The sequence below is a fragment of the Adiantum capillus-veneris genome, chromosome 25 (genome assembly GCF_014529385.1).
Source record: "Adiantum capillus-veneris isolate H3 chromosome 25, ASM1452938v2, whole genome shotgun sequence".
NCBI classification, from domain to species: domain Eukaryota; kingdom Viridiplantae; phylum Streptophyta; class Polypodiopsida; order Polypodiales; family Pteridaceae; genus Adiantum; species Adiantum capillus-veneris.
Genome location: NC_140955.1, coordinates 138,247,575 through 138,266,005, shown reverse-complemented (window position 1 = coordinate 138,266,005; position 18,431 = coordinate 138,247,575). Strand labels below are relative to the sequence as shown.

The window sequence follows — 18,431 nt, the reverse complement described above, 5'->3', positions numbered from 1 at the left end:
GAAAGAAAATGCTCTCCCCCCCCCCCCCCCCCCCCCCCCATTCATAGGATGACAGTAGATGGATATTTGACAAAGCCAGAAATTGAAAAATGGTGGAATGTGATTGATAAACACAGTCAGAGAAGATTTTACACCAAAGGAGGCAGCTTATGGTGAGTGAACATCACAGTTCATAGGATGACAGTAGATGGATATTTGACAAAGCCAGAAATTGAAAAATGGTGGAATGTGATTGATAAACACGGTCAGAGAAGATTTTACACCAAAGGAGGCAGCTTATGGTGAGTGAACATCACAGTAGAAGACAATAGAGCCTTTCTTTTAGCCTTGAAAATAACCTTGCAATATGCCCAGCTTGGTAATTGGTAAGCTTTTAAGTCTTTTGCAATTCTGCTCATTAGCGGCTCAAATGCAATCCAAATGAGGCACTTAATTAGGATCAGTTGCTTGCATTCTTACAGAAGAAATCTGATATGAGGAGGATCTGTGGAAGACAATGCCTGGTTATGCGGTTTGTAAACATAGATCAGCTGGCAATCACACAAAACAAAGATGGGTTCAGTGACGACTAGTAATGGCGAAGGAAGGTCGTAAATTTATTCTATGTTTGCCCCTGTAAATCGAGAACCTGAAAATCCAACCATAGCTTCATTTTCACAAGCAACAACAAACACCCATATGACTTTCCATGGAGTCCTGGAGGTCCAAAAAAAACTCCAGAAGGATACAATCTCGCTACATGATTCCCCTTTCCTTAAAAGTTTTACCAGTTTCACAATCGTTCCACATACTCCCTTCCCACCATTGCCTCCTTTCGAGAGCCAAAGCACTTCATAGAGATGAAAATGCTCGATCTGCGAACAGAGCGAACTTTGAAAAATGTCCAGCGGGAGGCGTTCATATTAGCCCTGTTTGGAATGATGGGAAGGTGCGAACCCGGATCCGGGCTTATCGCAGAGCTTGAATAGTTCACCCTTACAAAAAAGTGAAAGACCAGCTTCGTGGCAGAGACAATACCACTTTTTGCTTGGCGAAGCTGTTCACATTTCAACCCCATTAGCAAGCATGACTCAAGGAAAATCAAGGTACCACAATACTTCGCCGGACTTACCCGCTTGGCTGTGTTCTCCAATGCTTCCACAGCTACAACGCCAACATGGGCAAATCGGTTGATCCAAGCTGTATAATGCATACAAATATCAGCTATCTATCCACACAGAACCTCGGTGAAAACCCTAACCGTAAAGAGACTTTTAAATTACCTGGAAGTTTTTGTACACCGAGCCGTTCACACAAAGCGTCACAGAAATGGTTGCAATTTCGAGAAAGAAGATCATAGGAACTGCCAGGCCATTCTCTCCCTAGTTCAAAGAGCACTTGTGTGACCTTGAGGCGTGACAATGATGTATGTCCTAAGGATATAGTCTCCCTATATGAGTATAAAACATTTAATTTATGGGGACAGCTGAAAACACCGCTCCCGCTTCCAGAGTACCCAAACGACCACTCTTCAGAGTCATAAACCTGTGAGCATCAAGTGATTAAAATGAGAGTTATGTTGGACATCAAATAGATTAAAACAAATATGCTTATACGGTACTAATCGAGAGCCTTCTTGTGAATCCACTGTTTATGGTACTAGTACCATGTACGTGCATGAAGACTTCAAAACCTTAACAATTCTTCATAGTCCTTCATACCCATCAAAACACACAATGTTGATGGTTGTGCTCTCATGCATTTAAAATAGTCACCATTTGTGTCAAATTATGAACAAGTGTCAGCCACTGGTGAAGGTGGGAAAATTGTCGTTATGTAGTATAATAATGCCTTCACATTACACTCACTCATATTTTCAGTCTTATCATCACAATCGAAAGTTACTTCTAAGAAATGTGCTGGAGTAATGACTCTAGAAGCATGACCATTTCTGTGACTCCCCCCATCCCGTCCTGAATAAAAGCTCATCTTTCATGGAGTAACGTGACAAACAGAAACTTCTCTTTCCTGAAGTTTGTGTGAAATGAAGAGATATCCTCGTGTTACATACCTCCAATCGACATGCCCATTCAGCTCGGTAGTGGGCAAATAAACACAAATTCTTGTTGGAAGGAAAACCTCCCATTGAATCAACTGGTAAGAGTCAGGTGTATTAGATGATTGTCTGTGTGCGCACAAAGTGTTCCTTTTGCGTGCATACATACAAGTTAACTGCTCTGAAGCTTGAGCTTAAAAAGGAGAGTTCTTTTACAACTCCTCTTCAAAGCCTCTCCCTGATGTCTGCCTGAGCACCTCATTTCAGTGCCATTCAGCAGGCTCTCTCTCTCTCTCTCTCTCTCTCTCTCTCTCTCTCTCTCTCTCTCTCTCTCTCTCAGATGGACAGCAGCATGTTACCTCAACAGCACTGTGGAAGATGCCGCCTAGTCTAATACCACCTCTGAGAAGCCGATTGAGGTGCACGACGGCAGTGTTAGTGGCAGCAGAAGGACTGCAGGTAACGTCATAAACATGAAGGAAGACCTCTGTCATCATGAAACGCTGCTACATCGATCACCATAGCCGATCCCGACGAGGCAGAACTTCTTCTGCAGTGGCGTCATGCCGTCTACCACTATACACACGTCTTCACAAAGCCACATGCACATTGTCGATTATAGCACTAATTTGTGTATACTCTATACTCTTTCGTTTTGGCCTTTAGCCCACCGATGCGAATCCGTTTGACTCTATTCCTTTTCCTATGTCTCTAAGTGCCCCTCTCTCTCTCCAAAGGACCTCAAACTCTCCATTAGAGCATCAATGGACAATGCAAAAATGTAATCTAGTTTGCTTTGATAGTTTTTTTCATTCTTAAGATATAATTAAATTGAATAGGGTACATCATGTTCTAAGGCATATGCGGGCAAAGTCTTCAATCTATATTTTCATTGAAACACAATGCAAACTGGTTGTGATTATCTTTGAGGTTGGTAAAATACGTGGTTACCATTCGTTTCAATGATCATGTTTAAGAAGAAACATTGCTTGGTAAATGCAATCGTTTCAAATTAGCAATGGTCTTCAAGTGCAGCATGTACAATACTACATCATGTAAACGACATTGTTTGAACCTTTTTTGATGACCAGAGATGCAATTTATGTGTCTATCAATATTCTATTCCAAAATGGGGTTGGAAAAATGGATAACACGATTCCAAATAGAATATCTATTTGACTACAAAGACTTGCATGTGCGTCTTGCTTTTCTTCATTAGCATGCTTAAAATCATGCGTTTTATAAGCATGTTTTTAAGTACACCATTTAACCAAGGTTTACATGAATAAAAGTATGTGATGTTCAATATTTGCATTTCTAGTGTTTGACTTGCACCTTTTTAATGCAAGGTTTTGAGAGCCCTTGCTCAATTCTCCAATAAATGGATCTAATTTCTATTATTGTTGTCTAAATATCAATATTGGACTATTTTTTAACGAATTTTTGGGCATAATAGATGCACTGTGGCTCAAGGTTGTAAAATTCAAATTAATTTGTTTCAAGAGCTTGAGATTGTTTTTTAAGTTTCTTCCATTTGTACTTCAACTTGTCACCATTGTTTGTTACTTCTATCTTTTTGAGTGGGTCAGCGGCTTGCCTTCAATGTCTATTGAAGAGGTCTCATGTCAAAGTGTTACACAAACTTCTCTTCAGTAAAGATAGCTTTGTTGTTTCCTCTAAGTTTTCCATTATTGTTGTTAGTGGATCGTCGCGATCAGAGGTATGCAGCATAGGTGTCTTACACTAACATACTATCAATACTCAGGGAAGCGACTCGGATGGGGCACGGAGACTCTTTGAGGATGTCAACCTCAAGAAGTGAACTAACGAAACAAAGCTATCTATAGCACTAGCAAATATATCACTCTCTACTCAGGCAATCTTCCTATGTCTTGTCTCACCGCTCTAGATCTTCACGCCATTTCCACATTGGAACGGACTCAACATGCAACAAAACTTTAGGAGGAGGTCTAAGAGGTCTATGGGCACTATACTATCAAGTCTGCTCGCAATCCGACAAGGTACCAAAATCACGATCCATCATTATCAAGGTCCTGAAAACTGTAGCAGAACTATCCAGAAAGGTCTCCCTATGGTCTATGAATACTCTCCTATGGTTGAAATGTCAAAAAACAACCATAGGAGAAAGCCAATCACGAACCACATCAAAATTGAGAATTATTACACTTAACTTAAAGAGCAAGAGACGAGGAACGCAATGCATTTTTTGAAGTCGGAATATGGTCATCAAAGCTTGAGAAAATGGGTTACAAAGTGCTTGAGAGTAGCCGCTCTCAGTTGTACACTTGACAGCTCTCCAAAACTTTAGAGAATGATACAAAAAGTGTGTTCAAATTTAAAAATTTGAACTATATACGTAGGGCTCTTTTGGCCAATGGCCAGCTTATACTACCCAAAACTCAGGACAAAGATTACTACTCAAGTTTTACAAAAATATGGCTCAGTAATCATCCCTCTTAATAATCATAGTTCCTCTTTTTACAAGGCTTTCTCAAAAAAAATAATGAGATTACAAACAATAGCGGCTTTGTGAAGAGGTGACCGACTAGGAGGGTGTCCGTTGGGTCCGTATGCTAACATTCCCCCCTTCCTAGTCGTTGCACGTCCTCGTGCAAACTTGAGCTTTAGCTTCAGTAGTCAAATGTTGTCTTCTCCAACGTCTTGGTAATCATTTTGAATTTTTCTATGTGGGTCACCATGCCTGCTTGAATGGCGAGATCTTTGAACGAGTTGTTGAGGATGGCACTCTAATAATCTATATGGTGCGCCGAAATCCTTTGTCAATGGGTTGAAGATGGTGGAGTCCATCTCAAAAAACCCGGTCATGAATGCCTCTTTAAAGGTCTGCATGTACTGCAAAGGCAAGAACATGACTCAGTCATACATCCCCATGATGATGTTGTAGTTGGGAGCCTCTGTTCCCAAGTTCCATGTGATGCCTTGAGTACCATTGAGGAATATTTGCCAAGAGTGCTTTGAGGGCTCAATGTCTTCAAAATTTGTTATGCATGTAATAATCATCTTGGAAATTTACCAGCATCTAGTAGGATAAGTTGGGGATATCCCGCATTTGAGTGATCGCCGCCCGTAGGGTGTGCACCATGTACAACTCTCTCCGGTTGTAATTGTTTATTGGCTTTGACAATACCAGATAGTTGAGCACTGAAGGATGTCGGCTTCTCCATGTATCATAGCTTTCCCAGGATTGCCTTCTAGGAATAGGGTAGAAAGTGGCGTCGATCATGAGGTGTTGGGGTGCGCTTCTATAGGTCATCTCGTCCTATGGTCCTTTCTCGAACCACTCCTTGCACCATAAGGGTTGATTCTCTAAAATGGCTTGCACTTGATCTATAGGGATAGGTACATCTTTATAATCCCCATCCTGATTGGGCTCTAGGACTGGCAGTAGCTTCTTTTTCTAGAGTAGAGCTTCATGTTTCATAAGTGGCAATGCAATCATTTTGTGGCCAAAGTTCTTGACCACATTATCAAGATTTATCATCAGTAGAACGGTGATTCCAAGACCTTGAGTTCATAGAGCATAAATTCCTTGTGTGAAGGGTATGGCATCTACGCAATCCACTTCTTCATCTCCTGTCTTGCATCTATCCACTCCTCACCGTCTTCAAAATTGTGTAGTCCACTCTCAACAAACATAATTGGTAGATCCACTCAAGGAAGGTCTACTCTTGCAGGTTCTACATCAGGGGCTGATGTTTGTCGAGCCAGTACCACTGACTTAGCTTTCAAGGCACTGATTGCCAGCTCTTTTTCTTGAAGCTCTTAAGTATGTCTTTCAGCTTGGGCTGCTAGGTCTCCATGTGCCTTTGCCAGATGCTCCTTGAGCGCTTGGATCTCTTGATCCTTCTAATCCTGAATGGCCATGTGGTTTGTTGTCATGATTTGGCGGTCATAATTCTCTTGAGCCAGCTTTGCATTCACTATTTTGAGCACCTCTTGTACTGCAGATGGTTCTTGTGAAGTAGAGGTTGGAGCTAATGAGTCTTGCATTGCCAATAGTTGAGAGAGTGTATGCTTCATGACATCATACGAGTTGCTCAGCTTGGTATTTCCTTTCTTCTCTCTTTTCAGCTGTTCTTCTAGTCTTTGTTGCTCCGCCAACTCATTGTTTACTGCAATGTGGTCCCGTAGATCATAAAAGTAACCTTATGTTTCTCTTTTTGCTCGTTCCAATACTTCTTGTAGGTTCTTTTTTTCATCGTCAAGGCCTCCTATTTTTTGTTGCAGCCTTGCATTCTTTGCTTTTGCCTCCTTCTTGATGTCTTGAGCATCTAACTCCCTGAGTTGGGACACTGCCTATCGTTGTCATTTGATTTGAAGCTTGATTGCTTCCAGCTGATCTTCTAGGTCAAATTCATGGATCAATCTATCCGCATCTTTAATCACACCCTTTAGAGTGTGGTGACACGGTGCCTCCTTCTTGAGTAGTCTATTGTTGTGAGGTCCCAAGAATCGATTCTTTGCTTTTTTGATGATCATGTGCATGGTATTTCTCTCTTTCTGTTTGTTGTTGATTCTCTTGCACAAAATCCTTTTGCTCAGTCTGAGCCTTCTCCTGATGTTCTACCTTCTTTTTTGTTTCTTCTTTGTCTTCATTCAAAGGAGATGGTGTTTCCATCTCTGGTGAGAATCACTGCTCAGTCTCAATCTCAGCATCTTGTTGATTGTTAGTAGCATCTTCCTCCCTTGGCAGTTCATCTTGAGTGGTGTCATTGCCTTTGGGAGAGTCCAAACTCTAAATCATCCCCTCTTGGTTTTGTTAGGAAATAAGACGTAGCTAAATAGATAATTGAGTAGATTACTTAATGGAGAGAGACAGATTTATATACACGAGATTATAGAGTAGAGAGAGAGAGAGAGTACACACGATATACGTGGTTCACCCAATGTCGGCTACGTCCACGGGAAAGCAGCCACTCAATGGCTTTAGTACTTCAAAACAAGAAGTAGTTTACAAAGGGATTATACCCTTAATGGAGCTCCCGCCTTGCTTCACTCTCACCACCTCACACTCACCTTGTTGCATCAACTTCACACACTATGAAATGTGTGTAGAAATGGCCTCCTTTTATAGGCCAAAAGGGCTGCCCTCTCTTATGAGAGACAGCCATGTGTAGCCGCCCTTGTGCGAATAAGTCCAAATCGGACCCTCCAATCCGCCCATGTGTGGCCGCCCTTGAGAAGACAAGTCCACTTTTGAATTCGGCCACCGGCCACCGTCCATTGACTTTCGACCACCGGCCATCGGCCATTGACTACCGGCCACCTGCCAACCGACCAGTTGTTTTTCGACCACTTTCCGGCCGCCGGCCGGCCATAATATTCCGGCGAAAAAGAATATTCTTGCGAAAAAAAAAAGTCTCAGGGGGCCTCCGCCCCCAAGGCCTTTAAAGTTGCCCCTGATTCTTGTCCGTGAAAATTTTGGTTTCCGGTGAGTGATTTTCCTTCACGCACGATGGCTTCTCCTCATAATGGGGGCCTTACAAATGTGCGCTTTTACCACAGAAAATTACAAGGGTAAATTAGGCTCCATACTTAACAGGTTTCTTTTATTCCTCCTCTGCTCGCTATTGGGCTTTTCTTTTAAGCGCTTTATGGATGTGCTGACAAAATATGCCAGTGAGCTCTACCTCTTTGGTTTCTTTCCTCCTTCTATACTACCGGATCTTTTCCATTTTCTTTGTCTTTTGTTTTTCCAACTTCTTTATGAAGACCCAGGGACTCCCTTGAGAATAACTCCTCCCAACCCTTTAAATAGGCCCTTGGCCCTCCCTTGGCCCTCCATATTTGGTATTCCCCTGTCCACACTTAGGCAGATGGCCCTTGGCATGGGTCTGTGACCCCCCTAGGTTTTCCCTTTGCCTTACCCCCCCCCCCCCCCCCCGGAGAAGTGTACAACTTGTACAAATTTTCCACAAATAACTTAGCTAATTCTAGAGTCTTAATTATTGACTTGGTTGGAATAAACTTGCATAGTTTATTCACTGATCTACGACCACCCGTACCGAGTCATGACCTCATACAATGGTTGATAAACTCAGAATGAAATCCATAGAGATACTTTCCCATTTACCATTAGGAATCTCCAATGGATGTAAGAGACCACTTGCCTTCAGGTGCTCTGCTTTGTTAACTTGAGATTTTTGGCAATGCAAGACATAGTCTTGAAGAGAGACGTGTAAATTGTTACCATATATATGTGGTAGTGATGTGTGTGAACGTATTTAGGACCGTCGGGGCTTGTTTTCCCTCACTAGGAGGTTTTTTCCCCGTGCATTGTATATACGCCCATCACTCTAGGGCTATCTATCTTTCCATTTCACACTAAGAAATACACACTCTGTTGTGTGCTTTGATCTTCCATCGTCTTCTCCAAGCTGTGTGTGCTTCTCTACAACCCTAATTCCAACAATTGGTATCAGAGCATCCACCCAGGCACAGTCGCCAGCAACTCCAACACATGCCTGCTCACTTGCTCTGATTTTTGTGAGCTTAAGCAAGCATCAGCAGGTTGACAAGTACTTCAAGGAAACTCGTAGAGCCTGGTCTACTCGGTTTTTATATTCCAGCTCATTTCGGCCTCTGTTTCCACTACAAGCAGTGTTGCACAGTCAATTTCTTCATTTTGTGTAGAATTTTTGTCAGTGTCATTTTTTGCATAACAGGTCCCTTACAGTCTCATACGGTTTGTGCTTTATAGCATGTGTTGTTCCTGCTTCATTTCTCCTCTTTTGGGTAGTTTTCACATCAAGTGCAACATTTTCCATGGTTGACAATAACACAGATGTGTTCAAGATGTTTGTTTATGAGGATAGATTGGATGGGGAAAATAACCCTATGTGGGCTTATATGATGCAACATGTCCTTGTGTCAAAGGGCGTTTGGCGTACTGTGCAGGGCATTGATGTACGTCCTAGTTCTAAGGATATAGGCTATGTTGAGGATGTTGCAGGTTTTGGTGGCAAGATTGCTGTTGCCAGAGCTGTTTTGCCTACGTTTGAGCAAGCTTGTTGAGATGTAAAAGATGCGCAAGCTCATGCATTGATTGCCTTGTCTGTGAAGCGCACTATTACTCCTCACATTCGTTCATCAAAATATTCAAAATAGGCTTGGGATATTCTAGCTGGTCTTTATGCAAGTTGCAATGAGGCTAAAATCGCATTGCTGCGTAAAGAGATGGAGTCTAAGATTATGCATGAGGAAGATGAGACGAAAACTTTCCTTGCTGGTGTTAAGGATATAAATGAGTAACTTATTTCTATAAGTGAGCTCTCTAGCTTGCTACTCCTGCCCACCTACGTAAGCCTAGCCCCAGCCCCCCCCCCCTCCTCAGCCCGCTACCTCTCCCCGCTGCCTATCATCCTGTGCCGCCCCCTGCTTGCCCGCCCGTTGCCTGCCCTCTACCTGCTCACTGCCGCCCGCTGCCTGCCAGCTACCTGCCCTCTGCCTGCCCGTTGCGTACCTTTTGGTCAAGTGCTTTTGGACCTGGAGGCATCCAGGGTGGGGTATGTATGACTATTGTGGACTCATTGCAGCAGGCCATTGTAGGCAGAGGGATTATTGTGCCAGGCAGGGCTCAATGGATTACTATGCAGGTTCAGGGTGGCCTTGTGGGCTTCCTGAACATCTATGCGTCCAATGTGGCGAGTGCTCGTGCAGAGTTTTGGTCACAGATTGTTGAGTCTTTGCCACAGGCTGACTATTGGTGTGTAGGAGGGGACTTCAACATGTTGGAGGACCCTTCTGACAGGATTGGAGGCAGCCATGCTACTATGCATGGAGTTGAGTTAGCAGCTTGGGAGAGGTTGTGTATGACTTTGAGGGTCTCGCATACATGGCAACACTCTGGCTTTGTGAGGCCTCCAGCGAGTCTTGCCTTCTCTAGATCGGACCGCAGAGTGGGAGGAGTGAATCTATCGCAGATAGATCGCTTCTACACTAGTGACCACTTCAGTGACTTGGGGGGATCAGTGGGCATCCTGGCAGGGACATCCTTCTCGGACCATGCACCAGTGATCCTCACAGTGGCAGACAGGCAGAGGAGTGGGAGCACGATGCTTCGTATCCCAGAGCGGGTCTTGCTGGACTCAGCACTCAGAGAGACGGTAGAGGCTCTCTGGATAGAGGGCATGGATAGCCAGGCTCTACCTGCAGACACAGTGGCCTTAGGCCTAGCTGAGCTTAGCCACTTTTTTCTCTAGGAGTCTCTGGCTCAACGGGCTGCAGCGAGAGAGGAGGAGCAGCGTCTCAGATGAGGCATTGCTTCACTACAGAGGATACAGGAGCAGCATCCAGACAATCCATGGTTGGATGGGCAGTTACAGCAAGCTCGACAGGAGCTTGCTTGTACAGAGGAGAGGCGTCATGAGTTTTCCTTTCACCGATAGGCATCTCAGTGGACTCAGGTGGGTGACAGAGTGACAGGTGCTTTTTTTGAGACAGTGGGACCTCGGCACTCGCATGCCAAGGTCAATCAGTTGAGGAGACCTGATGGGTCAGTTGTTTGTGAGCCCGAGGATATGCGTGCACTTGCTATTGACTTTTACCGTGAGTTACTGTCGGTTGAGCCCCAGTCAGAGCGGCAGAATGCATGTAGGGAGCAGGTTTGGGCACAGATGCCTTGTCTTGTGACTGAGGAGATGCGCCAGACGCTAGAGATGCCTCTTCATCTTGAGGAGCTGCACATGGCTCTTAGGGCCCTCCCTCGTGGTAGCTGTCCAGGTGAGGATGGGCTGACTCCGAGCTTCTTCTTGGAGTACTGGGACCTGCTTGGCCCAAATCTTTGTAGTGCCTTTCAGTACATTCTGCACACAGGAGTGATTCCGGATAGCATGAGTGAGGGCCTGATTTACCTCATTCCAAAGGAGGGTGGCTCCTTGGATGAGATTCGACAGTGGCGCCCCATCACCATCCTCAACTCAGCCTACAAAATTCTTGCCAAGGCTATGAGTTTGAGGATTCAGCCACTTTTGGAGAGCCTTATACATGGGACTCAGACTGGTTTTGTCAAGAAACACAGTATCCTTGACAACATCTTCACTTTTTGGGAGGCTTCTGCCCTGGCATGGCTCCGTGGGGAGGACCTTGTGATTCTTCTTCTCGATTTTGAGAAGGCATACAATAGAGTTGACTGGGACTTTCTAGAGGGCACTCTACGCAGGATGGGCTTCTCAGATGCTTGGATCAGAGGGGTGTCAGCTTTGTACAGACAGGCTCACAGTCAAGTGCTTTTGGCAGGAGGTAGAGGTGAGCGCTTCATGATCACATGATCGGTCAAACAGGGTTGTCCTCTTGCCCCCTTTATCTTTCTGTTCTATGTGGAGGCGATGAGCAGATTTTTGGTGTCACAACAGGTTGGTCTGAGGGGCTTAGCACTCCCTATTTGGGGAGATGAGCTTTTGGATGCTGAGTTTGCCGACGACTCAGCCTTGTACTTAGAGGGCCAGGAGGCCAATCTACACAGATGTGAGCAGGCTTTGGAGACCTTCTGTTGTGCATCAGGCACACTGATCAACTGGAGAAAGACAGTGGCTTTCTCGGTTGGCAGTGCTCCTGTGCCAGATTGGATGCCAGGAGAGGGTTTCAGGTGGATTCCCCCAGGGACTGCAGTTCGGTACTTGGGTTGTCAGGTTGGTTTGGACTTGTCTCCCGAGCAGCAGATTGCTCCTCTTCTCCTGTCCATCAGGAGAAAGCTGTTACATTGGAGCTCAGCACGACTTTCGCTGGGGCTGGTAGAGTAGTAGTTGCCAACCAGGTGTTGTTGGCGACTATGTGGTACTCCTACGGCAGCCCCTTGTCTAGAACCCCATGGTTAGCACTCAAAGAGGCCACTTGGTTGGGAGTCGGCCTCATGTTTCTTGGGGTCCCATGGCAGCAGGTCCAGCGCGCTCTCTAGGTGACTGGATAGAGTTCACAGGTTTTTCAGAGGAGGTGCAAGGTTTCCAGCTACAGGGCATGAGAGGGGTGCAGAGCATGTCTCAAGACATCTCAGAGTCAGTTCCAGCTGAGTGGCTCATGCCTCTCGAGCCAATAGCACCCCGGTGGATGGGAGCCTTCACACGACTGGAAGTTCTCATTTCAGTCAAGGCCTGCTCAGAGACTGTCCCAGCCTTGTTCTTCGAGCTTCAGGGTGGGGGATGATTACAGCGAGTTGCAGTAGAGGCCCCGCAGGTAGCAGAGTGCTGTTTCCAGAGGATCTGAGTTGTGGGCATCTGTGGGAGGACTTGCATCATAGACCCTGACCCAGTAGCTCTTGAGACTGGACACTGGAGGCTATGGGCTTGGGAGTGTTGTCCACTGTCACGAGTACAGTGGGATCCTGGTGAGTGGCTTTGGAGGGACCCCTTCTCTTCTGCAGACTACCTAGGAGTCCCTTCTTTCAGTACACTGTTCGGCTTGGACCTCATATACTTACAGCACAGAGAAAATCCCGCCCCGCTGCAACACGTCATTGGCAGGAGGAGGGCCTCACATTCGAGTTCTTGGCAGCCTTTTGGCAGAGGCTGTGGGGCTCCAGACAGCCGAGGCGCGTCACTTTGTTTCAGTGGTTGGTTGCACACAGAGCCACAGCAGTACGGAGTTGGCTTGTGCATTGTGGTCTCTCGGCCGCATGTGCAGCCTATGACCAGTTGGTGGAGATTCAGCGTCATTGTCTTTGGGACTGTCCCTCGGCCCAGCAGGTGTAGCTACGAGTTCTTCGGTTGATGCCTGCTCTCTCCACGTCTCGACAGTACACTTGGGGGGCAGCGGCTTGGTCCACACTCACGAACCCGGCACTTCAGTTTGAGCTATCTTCCACCAGCAGGATGATAGTGATGCAGGGGGGGCGACCTACACTCCAGCCTGCTATAGATCTTACTCCACAGGAGTGGTGCAGTGAGAGAGAGGAGTGTTGGGAACTCATCAGTGGCCTGACACTTTGGTTCATCTGGCGGGCCCGCTATTTCCGCATCTTTGAGGCTTGCCCTGTGCCACTAGTAGAGACTATTCGTGACTCTTGGCTAGAGCTGATCCATACTCTCAGAGGACAGATTGAGGGACTATAGGGTAGCTCCGACCGCATGTGGGAGCGCTGCGAGGCTTTCCTTCGACTCTGGCGCCCTGGGCCTTTCTACACCATAGTCCAGGGGGTGCTCAGATGGCACTACTGTCCACCTGTGTGGCTCTTCCCTCCTCCCATATCTTGATTTAGCCTCATTGTATATATGCTGTTTTTTCATTGGGAGAGTCTCCCCATCATGCTTGTTGTAGCCCTCTCTTGTAGAGGTGGATGTAACCCTATGGGCAGTTTTCATTAACTAATAGAAGGATCTTTTTCTAGGAAAAAAAAAAACTTATTTCTATAAGTGAAGTCATTTCTGACACTTCCTTTGTGCAGATTTTTCTTGATGCTTTGCCAGATTCTTACTAGACTTTTGCTAGTACTTGGAGACTTATGACCCAACAAAATCCTGAACTTGTCAAGTTTGATGCATTTTGCACGTTTCTATTGCAAGAGTCACTCTCCTTTATAAAAAAAAAAAGGGCTAAATAGTATGCAGTTGAACATGCCTTTATTGTTGCTCAAAGAAAAAGTGGTAACAGTAATGGATCCACTTCTCATGGTTCTTCTACGAGTGGAAAGGCACCTGTTCCTAATGCTTTTGCGGGCAACACTTCGTCTAGAAATTTTGGTGAAAAGGAAAAAAAGAAGATGTGTTTCCATTATTGTAAAGCTAATGATCACTTGATCAAGCAATGTGAAAAATTGAAGGCAAAAGAGGCTAAGAAGAAAGAATTTGGTTCCATTACAAGTGCATCTATTGTTGAGTCTTCTGTGAAAGGATATTGTGATGTTGAAGTTGATGCAGAATGGGCTTTTAGTGCAGAGTGCACTTATGCTCCTGCTGTCTAACATTAGGAAGGGAATGGGGTCTAAAGGGGCCTCTTTATTTTCCATGGGATTACAAAGGAGATTATGGAAGAGGCAAATGGGTGGGTGCCATGTGGACCGAAATGGTGGGTATGGCAGGGTCTAAAAGTAAGTCTTCAAACTTGTACTCTTTTATAAAATATAAAGAGAAAATCTCTTATAAATGCAAAGAACTAAAATTTTCTCTAAATAGTTGAGTAAAAACCAATCTTTTCTCTCTCTAGTGGCTTCCAGTTTCTCCCCCCCTCTCTCCTAAAAGGGAGTCCCTCCAAAAACGTGTTGATCATTCCCTCCCTCTCTCTCTACTGTACCATCTCTCACTTCTCTTCACTTCACCTTGCAAGTTGCTTCTCTTTCCTTCCTTTCAATTTTCCCTCTCAAAATCTCTACAGCAGAAGTTTGAAGCTCCTTTCCCTCCTCAAGCTTACTGCATTCTTGAGGGCTGCATTCTCCTCAAGCTGAAGTTCTCCATTTCTCCATGGGCCTCACTAAACACCTCTACCTAAAGCTGAAGATCTGCAGCACACCCTTCTGCTAGATCATCCCTCTTTCTTTTTTCAACATGTTTCCTGCTCCTTCTCTATCAAGCTCTCTAGAGAGGATCTACTTCCCTCTCAAGCTTTGTAGCATTATCTTCCACATTAAGCCAACAAGCAGGTGGAGCAGTATAGAAGTAAGTGGCATCCTTCACCTTTGTGTACTATCAAGAATCTTGCTCTTTATACATCTGAGAACATGGATGTGCAATGTATAATCATAAGTGTTTGTCTACAGGTTGTGCCACTATTCCCCATGGCATCATCAGGTACTCGACAACCTAGGAATGTCATTGACTACATTTCATGCAGCAATGTACAAGACAACAATGGATATTGGGTGACAATGGAGTTCAAGCAAATGATGTGGGTGACAATGCAGCCCATCTCAAGAGGTGCACACAAGGTCTCAAGGAGACACATGGATCTTGAGCACACCATTAGAAGGGAAGAATCATGGAGTTCAAGCAAACACAAGACAGCAAGATGCTTGTGAAGGTGCAACATGTGTATGTTGCTTCACAACTAAAGCTAGAGACAGTAGTGGCTCCATCGAGGTTTCCTACAAATTGTAATTTTACTCCTCTTGAAAGTTTTTTGATTATGTATATAGTACTTTTTCCTTGCATGTTGCTTTTAATGACTGTAAGAATTCCATTTCTTGTTCATGTTTGCATAGTTTTTCCATCCGATTTTGTAGAAGGGGAGCCAATAGAATCCTTCACAGGAACTTTTGAGACCATCCACACTGAGCTTGGCAAGTTGCTCTATGCTGGCTCTCCATCCTCTGAGCTTGCCACACGTGACATTTTTTTATAATCATACTTATGTCACACCTAGGCGAAATGGGTATGGTAATCTTTCTCCGGTTCACTCACCAACCTTGGAGAGTTTGGAATGGCCTAAGCTAGACAGTGCCTTGATCGCATAGCCAATAGGAGAATTGAGGTGGATGTGCAAGCAGTAATGAAGTGCACCTATGGTTCCCACAAAGCCATGGTAACATGGTTTATGTCTCTTCATGTGTTTGTGTTTATGTTTCAACTTCAGAGTGTTCACAAGACACTAACAATGTGGACTTTCAAAGGGGGAATTGCGATCAACAGATTCCTTGAAGCTAGATGGGAGACTAAGGTGTTCAACCATTAGGGAGATAGAATCAAGTGCTCTATAGTTGCTGACAATGTGGTGTTCAGATACCATATTGCGAAGAAAAGCTTGTCAATGGTCTGTACCTATAGAAGATGGAAGCTGACGATGGGAGAATAGGAGGCACTAGACTCTGATGTTACTGCTAGAAAATCAGTTGACCTGCAAATATGCCTCCACGGTGATGTTGTACACCACATTACAGTGAATAATGACTAGCACCTCAGTCACCTTTGCGAGTATCTTAATCTCAAATATGCCTTTCCCAAGAAATTTCTCTTTGTAATCAATGAAAAGGTTGTTCGCTCCAAAAAAGAGAAGAGCTTTCTGTGTGAGAACGTTTCGTCTTCATGATGTATTTTTGTAAAATCTTGTAACAGACAAGGATTTTGCTCCCATTGATACATACGGTGCTTTGAATCTCGTTTCTGTGTATACTTGTTTATTCTCAATGTGTTCAAGTTTTCGATTGGACGTGCAATTTCTTGGATGTGGAGCACAAATGTTTTCAATGTTGCTGTCTTTCAACGCTTTGTTGCATGATTTTGTCTAAATTATAGTTTTAAGCTATTTTGACATTAATTTTAAGTGCTTCTTAAAAAGTGACTTTGGGTATATAAGTGACTTTCTAGGTTTTAAACTTCATTTCTCACATTCACAAAACTCTAGCTCTAAGCTCTCTTCGCATCTTCTTCGCAAACAAACCCATGGCAACGTCTGTTGATGCACTTCTCACACAATTAGACTTAGATAGGACTTGCAGATCAAGCACATGAACTACTCAGTGTGTTTGAGGGGACAATTGACATGCAGATCACGGCCAACCTTCATGCAGAGGCAATCAAAAGCTTTCTTGACTACATGGCGCAGCACATGGAAGAATATGCCATAATCTTTGAGGGATCCGACACAGCGTGGTTACCAGTGGATTTCCTCAAGCATCTCTATGTGGACGACAAAAACTTTTGCTTTCACTTGTTGAGGTTTATTAAAGGCCTCACGAAACGAGACTTCAAGACAGAGGATGATCTCATAGATTTGGGCATGGGGTGCATAGGCACCCAATTCATTTCTTGGGACATGGTTCTGGTCTTACTTGTGCTTGAGGGCATGGATAAGAGAAAATCAAAGGAAAAGGTCAACCAAAGACCACTTGTGACCATTGTGGAGGAGTTAAATGAAGTTATCAAAGAGATTGATGACCATATTGAGGCATCTATGGCACTCGTCCTCTTGCAAGATCCGAGCTCCCCTAAGGAGGAAGATTGGATGATAGAGGGAGATGAGGTGTTGGAGGAAGTCCCAGACCTCCAAATTCTCACTTTGCATGCAGTGGTGGTGGATGATCGTCACTTTCTGTTCCTTGACGAAATTGCCAAACATTAGGACTCAAAGAAGATGATTCGCTTGTAGTGCTTGCTATCTATGCGGGCATGAAGGATCCCAGTGGCAAGGAAGAGAAAGTCAATTTTCAAATTGACTTTGAAGACCCTAATCTCCCAGCAAGCCTCTCTTTTCTCCCCAATGAAAACGAATAGAAGTTGGTGCAAATGGTAGCAAGTACACTTGTGGAAATCAAATCATGTGCCTCATTCTACAAAAGCGTATTGGAAGCGCTTTTTATCCACACAAACTACTAATTGCGATTGGTAGAGATGATCGATCTAGCATCAATCTTACAAAGAAAATTCTTGAAGAGAAGGATGAGGAAACTGAGGTAAACAAATCTTAACCTGGTAGATTGTCTATTGTTCCTTACAACAAGTGCTAAAGTCCTTTAAAATGCTTTGCAGATGGCATACCATGTTGATAAGTTCGCAATGCGTACTGTAGGTTCATGCAACGCACCCATGGGTAGGGATAGCTCGCTTTGGCACTACCTGAGCCACCTGGGGACATTGGTTCTTTGAGTTTATCACACATAGTTCTCCAAGAATGGTTCTGCGGAGTTGCTCAAGTGCAAAACATTAAGTGCCATACTCATTGAAGATTCCCTCACCCTAAATGCTCACAAATGTATATTGGTGGACCAGGAGGCAGCATTGTACGCCTCTACAGGCAAGCACCTAGGCTCAATCCTCTCCCACTGTGCCTTGAGCCTAGGTTAAGGGTTGACAAACCCATAGGAAATTGTAAAATCCCTTGGTGTTAAGTTAGTCATTCTCCCCATACCCACATATGTAATTCATAGTAAAACTAATCGACCATGATGTACTATCCAAATCAATACAGAATAATTGTTTTTGTTAACGATTTCTATCAACATTCGATACTTGTTTTTTTTTCATATTGTCCAATAAATTTCATTTTTGTAACACATGCACAAAACCTCGAACACGTAGCAACCCATCGGTCGACGGACACAACTTGATAATTGTTTTGCAAATGTGGGCGACAGGGGGGGGCATATGGGGTCATCTGGACCACCAATGAGCACGGCGGCACCCGGCGGGGTCGGACAAGGCAAAAAAAGCCCATGTGCACCACGAAGTGCAAAGAGCAGATCTGTGAGTGAACATATCTGCTCCAAGCACGCCATGGTGCACAGGGGCTTTTTTTGCCCGTCCGACTCCATCGGGTGCTGTCGGGATCATTGGTGGTCCGGTTGACACCGTACAGCCCCCCCCCATCACCCGATTTTGCAAAAAAATTACAGAGATGTGCCCCCCGGTCGATGGGTCGCTGCATGTTTGAGGTTATGTGCATGTCGACACCGCCAACGAGCCATGTGCCGTGGTGGTCAGCTTAAGTTTAACAT

At 44.6% G+C, this 18,431-nt stretch overlaps 1 protein-coding gene across 1 annotated transcript; it reads right to left on the bottom strand.

The window, feature by feature from the left end:
• Positions 1 to 211: 211 nt before the first annotated feature.
• Positions 212 to 2,654, bottom strand: LOC147425731 (deSI-like protein At4g17486). The gene is made up of 4 exons (XM_086499704.1): positions 2,395 to 2,654; positions 1,263 to 1,524; positions 1,112 to 1,179; positions 212 to 1,036 (listed from the first exon to the last, which is right to left on the bottom strand). Exons 1-4 carry the CDS (start codon positions 2,530 to 2,532, stop codon positions 773 to 775), a joined length of 732 nt encoding a protein of 243 aa, XP_086355830.1. The 5' UTR covers positions 2,533 to 2,654; the 3' UTR covers positions 212 to 772.
• Positions 2,655 to 18,431: the final 15,777 nt, after the last annotated feature.

Bases quoted from the DNA above. Each gene is read 5' to 3' on its own strand.
- LOC147425731 (XM_086499704.1), bottom strand. From the start codon at position 2,532: ATGATGACAGAGGTCTTCCTTCATGTTTATGACGTTACCTGCAGTCCT. The intron at 1,180-1,262 runs GTAATTTAAAAG...TGCATTATACAG, and splicing joins CGGTGTACAAAAACTTCCAG to CTTGGATCAACCGATTTGCC. The intron at 1,037-1,111 runs GTAAGTCCGGCG...AAATGTGAACAG, and splicing joins TGGAGAACACAGCCAAGCGG to CTTCGCCAAGCAAAAAGTGG.